Source organism: Aotus nancymaae, unplaced genomic scaffold (genome assembly GCF_030222135.1).
Source record: "Aotus nancymaae isolate 86718 unplaced genomic scaffold, 86718_ANA_hifiasm-v0.15.2.pri h1tg000020l, whole genome shotgun sequence".
Lineage (NCBI taxonomy): Eukaryota > Metazoa > Chordata > Mammalia > Primates > Aotidae > Aotus > Aotus nancymaae.
Genome location: NW_026988432.1, coordinates 23,179,605 through 23,194,343, shown reverse-complemented (window position 1 = coordinate 23,194,343; position 14,739 = coordinate 23,179,605). Strand labels below are relative to the sequence as shown.

The 14,739-nt window shown below is 34.8% G+C and overlaps 1 protein-coding gene across 3 annotated transcripts in view; it reads right to left on the bottom strand.

Annotated features, from left to right (window-relative positions):
- STARD6 (StAR related lipid transfer domain containing 6) overlaps positions 1–14,739 on the bottom strand; it is a 30,602-nt gene that overhangs the window by 6,730 nt on the left and 9,133 nt on the right. For 2 of the 3 annotated variants that reach the window (XM_064378963.1, XM_012464256.3), the window contains exons 3-4: positions 4,953–5,079; positions 313–430 (exon numbers count right to left, since the gene is read on the bottom strand). In XM_064378963.1, the coding sequence (XP_064235033.1) occupies positions 313–430; positions 4,953–5,079 (245 nt within the window). The remainder of the gene's footprint in view (positions 1–312; positions 431–4,952; positions 5,080–14,739) is intronic. The other variant, XM_064378964.1, reaches the window with a different exon arrangement.

Sequence of the window (14,739 nt, the reverse complement as noted above, 5' to 3'; positions counted from 1 at the left end):
TACCTTGACGTTATAGGCTACAAGTATCTGTCTATACTCTGTGCTACAGGATGTATGCTGCGGAAGTCTAAGAGATGTTGTAAACATTGATCGTTATATAAATGGGACCTTCAGAGTGTCCCCAGACATGTCTATATGATATGTGTACTTGTTGATCCCACTGAGTAAATTTTAAAAGTCAATAATTGTAAATATGATTTCTTTGAAACTCTGAATAAAGGGAAAACATTTATTTTTTTATTTTTATTTTTGGAAAACACTTATTAATGGCTCATAGTAATTCCAAGATATGGGCAAAATGTTTCAACTTACAACTGATAATGTTCATATTTCCTTCGTAGCGCTTGATGTACACTAAGTCGATAAAGTCTCGAGGAGAAATGGAGCCCATGGCAAAACTTTGTGTGATGGTATGACATATGAATGTGTACTGCAATAATTCAAACCGTAAAGTTTACAACAATTATTTAATATCTATTATTCGTTTCATTTCCCTCCCAAATTTTATTGCATATGATTGGTCTCTATTTGGAAAAAGCAGGAATTTGAAAATTTAAGAACTTATCAGCAAATCAGCTTGGATTTTGAATGTTAAAGGAGCGTTAAATCAATGAGTATAGAAAATTCAAGAAGCAATCTTGAGATCATCTACTCTTTCCATTTTTAGATGGAGAAATTGAAGCCTAACAAATTAAATCACATGCACAACCAGAGATAAGTACAGAAATAGAACCCAGGCTTCCATACATTACTATTTCTACTACTCCACATAGGCTAAGTAATGTATTTTGAAAAATACATTGATTTAGCACCCTGTGAGGTAAGGTCTAAAATTAAAGCCCAATATCATATGCTGGTAAAACCAGCATAGGGTGAAACCAGGGGGGTCCTGAATGTCCTAACTGCACATTCCTTTCCTTCTTCATTCCTGCAGATAAGATCCTCTAGCCAAACAATCCTGCTTCTCAACAGGACCAGCACAGTTACTATTTTTTATTTCCATTTAGTGGTTTCATCTCCCTGATGGCCCATGGAATCATTCAAACAAGTCAATCACATTCTCCTGAAGGAAATGGGGCTCACCCTATCCTGTTGATGCAAAGGCTGCCTCCCACAGCCTGTAGGTATTCACTCTGTTCCCATGTTGCCCTGTGTGGCATAGTTTGTCCTCCCTCCCTGGTCTGTGATTAATGATTAATAAACTTCAGTCTACCTCACTTCTCCAGTGGTGAGTATCATGTGTTTGGCCATCCCTATAACCCTAGAGTGGGACTCTCTCCTTCACCAGTAGGTTGAAGAGGAGACGGTTAAAATACATCCTTGACCAAGGATGGTGGCACATGCCTGTAATTCCAGCTACTTGGGAGGCTCAGGTAGGAGGATTGCTTGAACCCAGGAGTTTGAGGCTAGAGTGAGCTTTGATCACACCACTGCACTCTAGCCTGGGCAATAGAGTGAGACCCTATCTCCAAAAAAATAATTATTATTATAAAAATAACTAACTAAATAAAACATAGTCCTGGAGATGAATACTATAAATATTAACAGAAGGGTAAAATAATTCCTCTTGTAGTAAAGTGCTATTCAGAGACACGCGGTATACTGGAAAGGGCACAAAATTTGGAATTAGGAGACTGGGTACAAGTCCTGGTTCTACCAAATACTGGCTGCATTATCCTTGGGTAAGTCACATAATCTCTGAATTTGTTTTCAGGTTTTTGGATGTCACATCTAGTATGCTATTATAACGTATGATTTGCAACAACAATAGAAATATCTGAAGTACTAATCAAGCTGTATCATTAGTATCACACAAAGATAAATGAAATAGTTTAATTTTTTGATTTTCATTTGTGATGCCCAGTGGTTCTGAAACTGAATGTTCAAATCCCAAGGTCATGGACATGTGTTTTTTGTGGATAGGAACTTACTCTCTACAAAATAAAACTGATTTACAAGATGAAGATCAAGAACTTTCTACAAGATGAAACAGATTCACCTTCATGGGCTTTTCTACAACTCTTCTCTCCCAGATTTTAAGATCAGTTTAATAAAAGTAGGTAAAACTACAGAATTCTAAGTAAATGATAAGATGATGGCAGATATGTGGCTTATTTATTTATTTATTTTTGTTTGCTTTGATAAATGGAATGCAGATTGGAGAATTAAAGAACCAAAGGCCTAGTGGATCTGAAATTTTACAAATACAATTATTTGTGAAAATCATAAAAATTTCCTTTATTCAATCATTCACATTTCTTATCTCTTTTAAATAAAGTTATTATTAGCCAGAAATCTAGGACTCATTTTTAAAAACAGCTTGAGTATAATATACATACCATAAATTCACCTATTTTAAGTATACAGTTCAATGAGTTTCCGAAAAGAAATTTGTGCAATTACAACACAATCCAGTTTTAGAAGACTTACCTGATTCCTCTCTCCCTGCATCAGTCAGCCCTATTGACTCTATCTCTGTATCTTTGGGTTCCCTGACTTACCTCCATCTCTACGTCTACCATCCTAGCACAAGTCACCATGATGTCTCATTTAGATTACTCTCATAGCCTCCTAACTGTTCTTGGTGATTTCATTCTTACCCCTTAACAATCCATGCTCTTTTCAGCAGCTGTCTCTCAAAAGTGAAAATCAAATCAGTCACTTCCCTGCTTAAAACACTCCAATGGCTTCCCACTGAATGTAGAGCAAAACTTCTCCCCCTGACATTTAAGACTCTTGCAGAATCTGATCCAAGCCTAACCTCTCACCTCTTACAAGGCCTTTGCATTTGCTTTCCCCATATCTGCTACTCTCTCCCAGATCTTTGCATGTCTATCTCCCTAACCTCCATTTTGTTACCAAGGTTTCTAATGTCTCTCACTCAGAGAGGCCCTTCCCAATTCTCTAGCTATCAATTAGCTTCTCCTGGTTATCACCATTGTTATTAATTGTAATAAGGATATTACTATTATCCTTCATAATACTCATTACCAATCGTAGCCTTCATTATCCGGTAAGTTTTTAAAAATTGTTTATTTATTATGTCTCTTCTGATGAGAATATAAGTTTTGTGAAAGCAGGGACAATTTCTTCTTCTTCCCTATGTGTCCCTAGTGCCTCAAGCAGTATGTAGTTCACAACAGTTGCTCAAAAAGTATTAGTGAAGTGAATTAATTAGTCAAAAGAACATACACATCAGTCTGGGAGAGGTTGGAACGAAGTTAGGATTCCCCCACAAACAGATTTCCTAAGAGGGAGAAAACACAAATAATAACAGAAATGGGGAATGAATTTTAATACATTACAGGAAGAGAGAAGAATCATCCCCCCATCCCTCCAGGTGGTTATTTTTATAATGGCTTTAATAAATAAATGAGATATCTATAGTGTGCTGGACCAGAGTTTAGAATCACTTATCCCACTTCATCCTTGTTGCTACTTCTGATATGGTTTGGATTTGTGTCCCTGCCCAAATACCATGTTTAATTGGAGGACTGGCCTGGTGGGAGGTGACCCCAATCACTGTTCTCGTGATAATGAGTTCTCATGAGATCTGATGGTTTGAAAGTATGTGGCACCTCCCCCTTAGCTCCCTCTCTCTCCTGTTCTGCCAAAGAAACAAGAGAGTTACCTGTTATCTCATGCCAAGGTGTTCCCCTTCACCTTCTGCCATGATTGTAAATTTTCTGAGGCCTTCCAGTCATGCTTCCTGGGAAGCCTATAGAACTTTGAGTCAATTAAACTTCTTTTCTTCATAAATTACTCAGTCTCAGGTAGTTCTTTATAGCAGTGTGAAAACAGACTAATACAACCTCTTTTTACCATGTATCATTATTCCTATCATTTCATTCATTTTTTCTGCACCTGAGCTTCATTCTGCCCTTACCTCATACTGATCCTTTCTTCTGTCTCTCTCTCAACCATCCTTGTCTCTCACATTTTCTCTACTCTCAATTGTATCTTTAATTTTCTACTCCAGTTACCTTTGTGTTTTTTCTTCGTTTTATTCTCCCTATTTAACTGAGATAATATAATTGAAAGAGTTCCTAAACTTCGACCTCCTATATAACGTTATTTCCTTACTTTATCCTTACTGCTGTGGTTTGGCTCTGTGTCCCCACCCAAATCTCACTTTGAATTGTAATCTCCACATGTCAAGGGAGGGACCAGGTGGAGGCAATTGGATCATGGGGGCAGTTCTCCTGCTGTTCTCCTGCTGCCCAGTGAAGAAGGTGCCTGCTTCTCCTTTGCCTTCTACCATGATTATAAGTTTCCTGAGGCCTCCCCAGCAATGCAGAACTGTGAGTCAATTAAACCTCTTTCCTTTATAAATTACCTAGTCTTGGGTATTTCCTCAGAGCAGTGTGAGAATGGTCTCATACACTTACTCTTAAACATTATATGCTGTTTTTCTTTAAGTCCTTATGGTATGTATCTGCATTGCTCCTGTTCTTGTGATGTGAGTTTTCATGAGATCTGATGGTTTAAAAGTGCGTGGCATCTCCCCCTGTGCTTCCTCTATTTCCTGCTTTGCCATGGTAAAATGTCCTTGCTTCCCCTTCTGCCATGATTGTAAGTTTTCTAATACCTAATGTAATATGACTAAAATAAGTCTATAGACTTCCCATCAAGGGGGCATACTTAACCTTTGTTTTCCATGGAATGGAGGTGAATCCCTGAGTTCTGTTACCTTATAACAAATGGCACACATTGCAAGAGAGCTTACCAGATTCAAAATGTAATATACATTTACAAGCAGAATAAAGCTAATTAGAATTAAACCCTTGGAAAATAAAGAGAGAAGTTTTAAGGCTTTTTATAAAGACCTCAAGTCAATTTGAAACTATAAAATACTTTGTCTACATAACATAGTTTTAATAAACTCAACTCACTAAGGTATAAACTAAAAATATATTAATGTACTAAAAGTCTACTATTAAACAACAAATTACCGAATCAATCCTGTGTACCATATCATACACTTGCAATGATTTATCCCATGTAACTCTGTCTCCAGTTTGGTAGAGGAAATCAGATAGTTTAGCTGCTGATTCTGGAATTATCCCTTCAACACGATATCTACAGTTAACAAAATAAAGAAAATTCAAAACTTAAAGTTTAGTCTAAGCTGAAAATATAATACTGTCAAGGCATAAAGTTAGGCTAATTTAGCAAACCGCAATGAAGGAAACTTGAAGGTACTATCAGCAATTCAATATGTTAATACTCGATTGGAAGTAGCGAGGTTTATTTAAATATGCATTGCAATAAATACATATTATTTCAAAATTAATTTTTCTACAAGTATGCTATTAATAATTAAGTTTTTGGGGAGTCAAAAGTTATAATGGGATTTCTGACTGCACGGTAGGTTGGCGCCCCTAACTCTCACATTGTTTAAGGGTCAACTGTAATGTTTTATTGAAACACAGTCACACTCATTCATTTATATGTTATCTCTGGGTGCTCTTGTGCTATAGTGACAGAGTTGAGTAGTTACAAGAGACCATGTGGGTTGCAAAGCCTAAAGTATTTACTCTCTGACCTTCTACTGAAAAATCTTGCCAACCCCTGGTATAGGGTGTCCACTCAGTGGCTAATCTTTTATTTTCCAGTCACTTTGTAAAGGTAATAAAAGTATGAAATACAGTTATATTATGTGGCTGTAAGGCAGAAATTATTTTTTTGTTGGTGAACAATTGGAAGGCTAATAGCTGCATGAAACTAATAGCAACAAAGAAACAAAGAGGACCAGCCAGAAGCTTAACAGAGAGAAGTAGGGAAACATAAAGCTGAAGTGACCCACTAACAGCTCACTCATCCCTGGGGTCTGTAAGGCTGTGCTTACGCGTAGGCTCTGCTTACTCAGTAGCAATCAGGGCAAGATGTAGTGCAGACTTGAAAGTATTCCCCAGCCACATTCAGATTGATTAGCAAAGAGCTGATGCCTTACTGACTCAGGGATATAAGTATAGTACAACCTGTGATGCATCACTGACTGCACAATAAGCTATTCTACCCACTTTAAAATGAAATATAATCATGACTGGGTCTGGAAGACTGTATATGTTGAAGGCTGCATCTTCTGAGGAGTGACTGGAGACAAAACTTCCAAACTACCAGTTCCTGGCTAAATGCAGAGCAAAACCACAAAACTCCCTGAATTATGAAAGCAGTCTCCAATCCACATACATATTTGACAGTAGAGGATAAAAATTAACACAAAATGGCTTATATTGACCAAGGAGTGATCCATAAACAGCCAGGCTAAAAGATAACCCCAAGTAAAAAATCAGAGCAGAGATATCAGAGGCTACAAACTGTGGGGGAAATAGACTTCACAGAATTAGTCCAGCCAAATCACCAAACAGATAAACAAATGACCAAATAAATAACCACAAACCCAGGAGGGGTGGATGGAGTCAGTATCCAGAGTTACTACAATATTTTACCTAAAATATTGTTTTCAACAAAAAACTGAGCCATGCAAAGAAACATGCAAAGTGTGACCTATACTTAGGAAAAACAGCAGGCAGTAGAAACTACATTTTAGGGGGCCTTATCATACAAAGATGTTGGAATTATTGTGTAAAAAATTCAAAGCAGTGATTATAAATATGTTCAAAGAACTAAGGAAAGCAGGGGGAAAACAAAGAAATGAAGAAAATAAACAGTGCCTCAGAGAAATGCGGTATACCATTAAAAACATCAACATATATATTTTGAGAGTACCAGAAGGAAAGAACAGACACTGCACTCTAGCCTGGATAAGAGAGTGAGACCTGTCTCTAAAAACAAGAAAGGATCGAGAAAAAGAAAAAAATATGTAAAGAAATACAGAAATAAAATAATGACTAAAATTTCTACAAATTTGAAGAAAAATACTACATTCAAGAAATTCATTGAATTCCAAGTAGTATAGGTGGAAAAAAATCCACATCCAGAAATATCATAATCAAAATTCTGAACATGAAAATAAAGTCTTGAAAGCAGTGAAAAAAAAAATACATAGAAGGAAATCATAAAAAGACTGACAGCTGGCATGCCATTAGAAACAATGGAGGCCAGAAGGAAGTAAACAACATTTAAAGAGCTGAAGAAAAAAAGCTACCAAAAAAGAATTCTATATCCAGCTAAGTTATCTTTCAAAAATAAACGTGAAGCAAAGACATTCTGAGACAAAGAAAAACTGAGAGAATTTATTGGTAGTAGTCCTGCCTTACAAAAATACTAAAGGGAAGTTTTTCAGGTGAAAGGAAGAGACACAAAATAGTAATTCAAATCCTTACAAATAAAGAGTTACAGTAACAATAAGTATGTAGCTAATGATAAAGAACAGTATAATTACATATTTCTTTCCCTTTCTTCTATTAACTGATTAAAGACAATTTCATAGAACAATATAATGTTTTATTGGGCTTATAACATGTATACATATAACTGACAATAAACACAATATAGGGGGATGGAAATAAAGCTATATGGGAATAAAATAATAACAGCATATAGTAACTCAAATCCACAGAAACAAATGAAGAAAACCAGAAAAGGCAAATAAGAAAGAAAGAATATATTTCTACAGCTATGGTTCTATATAGATATATTTGTATAGATGTATATGTGTATTTAGATGGGTAAGATAGAAATATCTTTAAGTATGTTTGTATTCTCCTATTAACTTCTTTAAATAAAACAATAATTTTAACAATATAGTATTTGATTTGTAACATATAGAGACATAATATGTACAACAAAAAACAACACAAAATGTTGGGGAAGGGACCAGAACTATGTAGAAGTAAAGCTTCTATATCTTACTGGAATTTAGTTTGTATACATGTGCAGTAGATTCTGATGAGTTAAAATATATATTGTAGCCTCTAGAGTTATTACTAAGAAAATAACCCCCACAAAAGTTCAAAAAATTATTAAAGGAATTAAAGATGATACACTTGACAAAGCCTACTTAATACAAAAGAAGGTAGTAAAAGAACAGAGGAACAAAATAGTCACAAGACATACAGAAAACAAAACACATTTTTAAAATACAGGAAAAAATGGCAGACATAAATACAACCATATAACAATAACATTAGATGTGACTGAATTAAACAAGCCAATCAGAAGGTAGAGATTGTCAACAGTATTTTTTTTTTTACCTCAAAAAAGTTCCAACTATATGTTTGCTGTCTATAAAAGATACTGTTTAAATACAAAGATACATATAGGTGAATGTAAAGGGTTTGAAAAAGATACACAATGCAAATGGAACCATAGTGAACTGGGGTGGCTTTAGTAATATCAGATAAAACAGACTTTAAGATAAAAACTATTAGTAGAGATAAATAAGTATATATTATAATCATAAAAGGGTTAATCTGTTAGGAAGATGTAATAATTATAAATATATATTAATCTAATGATAGAGCCCCAAATACATAAAGGGAAAATTGACATATCTGAAGGGAGAAATAGATCATTTCACAATAATAATTAAAAACCTCAATAGGTCATTTTCAATAATGAAACAATCAGTAGAAAATAAGCAAGAATATTGAACACTTGAACAACACTAGATCTAAGAGACACCTATAGAACACTCCTAAAAATAGCAGAATACACATTCTTCTCAGGTGCACCTGGTACATTCTCCAAGATAGACCATCTATGAGGCAATAAAATAAGTCTCAAATTCAAGGTATGAAATTTTACAAAGCTTTTTTTCCATCACAGTGGAATTAAATCTTAACAACAGAAATTTTTGAAATTCACCAATATGCGGAAATTAAACAAAAGATTGTTAAATAACCAATAAATCAAAGAAGAAAAATAAAGCCAAAGGAAAATAAGAGAATAATTTGAGATAAATAAAAATGAAAACCCAACATGCCAAAACTTATGGGATGCTGCAAAAGCAGTGCTTAGAGGAAAATTTTATAGTTGTAAATGTCTATATTTTTAAAAAAGAAGTTCTGAAATCAATAACCTAGCCTTTAATTTTAGAAAACTAGAAAAAGAAGAGCAATCTAAAGCAAAGATAGTAGAAGGCAGGAAATAATAAGGATTATAGCAGAAGGCAATGAAAATGAGAATAGAAAAATAAGAAAATAAACAAAACCACAAGTTGTATCTTTGAAAAGATCAACAGAATTGATAAATGTTTAGCTAGATGGACTAAGCAAAAAAGAGAGAAGACTCAACTAAAATCAAGACTGAAAGTGAGGACTATTGACCCTATAAAAATAAAAAGGGTTGCAAGAGAAGGATGATGTGTCAATAAATTAGATAACTTGGATGAAATGGACAACGTCCTAGAAAAATGCAAATTACTGAAACTGATTTAAGAAGAAATAGAACATCTTAATGTATCTATAACAAGACAGAAATTGAATTAGTAATTCAAATAATCCCCACAAAAAGAGCCCATGCTCAGATGGCTTCACTGGTAAATCTGACCAAATATTTAAAGAAAAATTTACATCAATCCTTCACAAACTATTCCAGAAAATAAAAGTGGAGGAAACATTTCCCAGACAAGTTTTAACCTGATATAAAAACGAGATAAAGACATCATAAGAAAATAAAACTACACACCAGTATCGTTTATGAATATATATGCAAAAATCTGCAGGAAAGTACCAGCCTACCAAATATAGCAATGTATAAAAAGGATTATAAACCATGACCAAGTGGGATTTATCCCAGAATGCAAGGTTGGTTTACCATATGAATTATCAATTATTATCAATTATTGTAATATAACATTTTAATAGACTAAAGAACAAAACCACATCATTTCTATAGATGTGGAAAAAGCATATGACAAAATCCAACACCCATTCAGGATAAAGCACTCATAAAGTGAGGGGACTAGGGAAATGTCTTTAACTTGATAAAGGGCACCTATGAAAAATACACTGCTAACATCACACTTAATGGTGAAAAACTAAATACTTTTCTATTAAGATCAGGAATAAGACAAGGATGACCACTGTTGTCACTGCTATTAAATGTTATACTGGAGGGCTGGGCTCAGTGGCTAATACCTGTAATCTCAACACTTTGGGAGGCCAAGGTGGGTGGATCATGAAGTCAGGAGTTCGCAACCAGCCTGACCAACATGGTGAAATCCCATCTCTACTAACAACACAAAAATTAGCCAGGTGTGGTGGTGTGTGCCTGTAATCCCAGGTACTCAGGAAGTTGAGGCAGAATTGCTTGAACCCGGGAGGCAGAGGTTGCAGTGAGCCAAGATCACACCACTGCACTCCAGCCTTGGTGACAGAGTGAGACTCTGTCTCCAAAAAAAAAAAAAAAAAATTGTACTGGAGGTACAGCCCAGGCAATTGTACTGGAGGTACTAGCCCAGGCAATTAGGTTAGAAAAACAAATAAAAGTTATCCAAACTGAAAAGGAAGAAGTAAAACTCTTCATGACAGGATTTTATATACAGATAAAACAACAGGATCCACTAAAATAATACAACTAATAAGTCCAGTAAAGCTTCAAAATACTGAATCAATATATAAAAATCAATTTTATTTCTATATACTGGCATTAAAAAATTTTTAAAGTAATTCAGAAAACAATTCCATTTGGAATAACATCAAAAATAATAAAACTTTGAAATAAATTTAACAAAAGTCACTGAATGGTGTTAAGAGTAAAAAACAAGTTTAAGACATAATGAAACTTATAAAACATTTTAAAAGAAGTTAGAGAAGCTTAAAATAAACAGAAAGACATGCTATGTTTATGTATTGGAAGACAATTTTTAAAATGGCAATAACTCTCCAAATTGAACTACAGATTCACAGCAATCTCTGTCAAAATCCCAGCTGACTTATTTGTGAGATGGGGTCTTGTTCTTTTGCTCAGGCTGGAGTGTCTAAAATTCATATGGAAATGCAAGGGAACCATTGTAGCCGAGACAGTCTTGAAAAAGAGAAAGGTTGGAGAACTCACACTTCTTAATTTCAAAACTTACTAAAAGGCTAAAGTAATGAAGGTTGTGTGGTATTGGCCTAAGAATAGACATAGAGATCAATTGAATATAATTGACCATCCAAAGGAAAACCCTAACATGTATGGTCAATTGACTTTTGACAAAGGAGCCCAGACAATTTAATGAGGAAAAAAGAATCTTTAACAAATAATGCTGGGACAATTGGATATCTAAATGCAAAGATTAAATTGGACTCCTACCTCACACCATACAGAAAATTAACACAAAGTAATCAAAACCGACCTACATGTAAGAGGTAAAACTATAAATTCTTAGAAATAAATCTTTGTGACCTTGGGTCAGAGCAACCTAAACCAAAGATAGTGCTGGGATAATTGGATACATAAATGCAAAGATTGAATTGGACTCCTACCTCACACCATAGAGAAAATTAACTCAAAGTGATCAAAGCTGACCTACATGTAAAATAGTGTTGGGACAACTGGATATCTAAATGCAAAGATATGACCTAACAACAGCACAACTAATACAACAGAAGATTGATAAATTGAACTTCACCAAAATTTTAAAAAATTGTGCTTCCAAGGACACCATCAAGAAAGTGAGAAGACAACCTACAGAATGGGAGAAAATAGTTGCAAAACATATATGTGATACTAAACTAGTATCCACAATGTATAAATAACTCTTCCAACTCAATAAAAAGACAATCCAATAAAAAAAAAGTTTGAGTAAACATTTATCTAAAGAAGAATGTTTACTTCTTTAATGGTCTAGGGAAATGTCTTCAACTTGATAGAGGGCACCTATGAAAAATCCACTGCTAACACCATACTTAATGGTGAAAAACTAAATACTTTTCTATTAAGATCAGGAATAAGACAAGGATGTCCATTCTTGTCACTGCTATTAAACGTTATACTGGAAGGCTGGGCTCGGTGGTTAATACCTGTAAACCCAACACTTTGGGATTTATCAGCAGTATGAAAATTGACTAATACAATGTTTAAATCTGAAAGTTTTAATTTATAAAACTTACAAACCGTCTCAAGTGTCTGCCTCAGAGGTAGAATAGAGGATTAAATGAAGTGGTGGTAATGATGGTAGTAATAAGTAGTATGGAAATAACTGTCAGAGGAGAACGTAGCATGCTAAACAACCATGAAATGCATAAAGGTAGAGAAAAGGTACATTCTGCTAGAATCCATCTCTGGATAATCTGTCTTCATTATTCCACAGATACGTCTGACAGTATTGAGGATGTCAGAGAGAGTAATGATTAAGAAAGTACAGCCTTCTAAGGTAAAGTCTTGTTGTCTAAGTTTTTGTCTCACTAACTAGGTGACTTGGAGATTGTAACTTACCCAGACCCTTATTCATCTGTAAAATGGGGATAATAGTGCTTACATTGTGGGAAATATGAGAAATACATTTAGAAAAGAAAAGTAGTTAGCATAGTGCCTGTCATATAAGAAGACATTAATGTTCACTGCTTGTAACACTTAGGGAAATGTGTAGACCTGTAGGCTGGTAGGTCTGCATTTCATACTTTAAAAGCAGAAAGAAATGAAATTCCAATCAAAGAAATGCCCCTCTTCTCACACATAGAGGCAAATGCTTAAAGCTAACCACAAAAGGCCCTTTTTGGGTGGCAAAATGTTAAGAAAAGGCATAAGTGTTGAAAAATTATCTTGAGTTTTTTTTTTGTACTGAAGTTATAAGATATATAACTTTCCATTTGGTAGCCAATATAATATAACTAACATCCATAAATTCATTCAATAAACATTTATTGAGCATCTCGCTGAGAGGCACTGTTCTAGGGATACTGCAGTGAACACAAGTGATTTATTTCTAGTCTGGTGCCTATTAAGGTTAGTATCCTCATCAAGTTTATATTCTAATAAGAGATACATATAATACATAAGAAAACAAAGAAGATAAATTTCATATAGTGAAAAGTGCTATGAAGAAGATAACAGCAGAACAGTGTAGTAAATAGAAGCTGAGTGTACGTATTTGGGAACTTTGGCCAAGTGGCCAGGAAGGTCATTCTGAAGAGGAGAAAATGAAACTGAGATCTTGAACATAAAAATGACATTAGACTTGGAAACATTTGGAGGAATAGCTTGTCAGGCAAGAGAAGAGCAACTAAGAAGGCTCTGAGCTGGGTTTAAGTTCAGTGCATTCAAACAACAAAATTTTGTTGCGGCTGTGACATGGGGAGAATGAAGAGAAGTGGTCAGAAATGAGGTCAGAGAGGTAAGCAGGGCCCAGATAGTGATCTGCAGATCATGATAAAATGTTTGGACTTATTTCAATAGTTTTTGGGGGAACAGGTGGTTTTTGGGGGAACAGGTGGTTTTTGGCTACATGGATACATTCTTTGGTGGTAATTTCTGAGATTTTGGTGCACCCATTACCTGAGCAGTGTACACTGTACCCAATGTGTAGTCTTTTATCATTCACCCTCCTCCCACCCTTTCTCCAGAGGTCCCAAAGTCCATTATACAATTCTTACGCCTTTGTGTTCTTGGAGCCTAGCTTTCACTTATAAGTGAGAACATATCATGTTTGGTTTTCCATTCCTGAGTTACTTCACTTAGAATAATGGTCTCCAACTCCATCCAGGTTGCTGTGAATTCCATTGTTTTGTTCCTTTTTATAACTGAGTAGTATTCCATCCATTTGGATGATTGCTCTGGCTAGGACTTCTGGTACTATGTTGAATAAAAGTGGCGAAAATAGGCATCCTTGTCTTGTTTCAGTTCTTAGGAGGAATGCTTTCAATTTTTCCCTGTTCAGTATAATGCTGGCTGTGGGTTTGTCATAGATGGCTTTTATTACTTTGAGGTAAGTTCCTTCTATGCCTATTTTGTTGAGGGTTTTAGTCATAAAGGGATGATGGATTTTGTTCAATGCTTTTTCTGCATCTATTGAGATGATCACACATTTTGTTTTTAATTTTGCTTATGTGATGTAGCACATTTATTGACTTGGGTATGTTAAATCATCCCTGCATCATGGGTATAAAACCCACTTGATCATGGCATATATTATTTTTTTGATATGCTGTTGGATTTGGTTAGCTTGTATTTTGTTGGGGATTTTTGCCTTTATGTTCATCAAGGATATTGGTCTGTGGTGGTTTTCTTTTTTTAGTTATGTCATTTCCTGGTTTTGGTATTAGGATGAAACTGGCCTCATAGAATGATTTAGGGAGGAATCCTTCTTTCTCTATGTTTTGGAATAGTTTCAGTATGATCATACCAATTTTCTTTGAATGTCTAATAGAATTCGGCTGTGAATCCATGTGGTTCTGGGCATTTTGCTGGCAATTTTTTTAAAAAAAGATTCTTTCAATCTTGCTACTTTTTTTTGTTCTCATATTTTCTATTTCTTCCTGATTTAATCTAGGAGGGTTGTATTTTTCTCAGAATTTGTCAATCTCCTCCAGATTTTCCAGTTTGTGCATGTAAAGGTGTTCATAGTAGCCCTGAATGATCTTTTGTATTTTTGTGGTATCAGTTGTAATATCGCCCATTTCATTTCTAATTGAGCTTATTTGGATCTTCCCTCTTTTCTTCATTAATCTCACTAATTGTCTGTCAAGTTTATTTATCTTTTCAAAGAACCAGCTTTTTGTTTCATTTACATTTTGTTTGTTTCTATTTCACTTAGTTCTTGGTCTGATCTTTGTTATTTCTTTTCTTCTGCTGGGTTTGGGTTTGGTTTGTTCATGTTTCTCTAGTTCCTTGAGGTGTAAGCTTAAA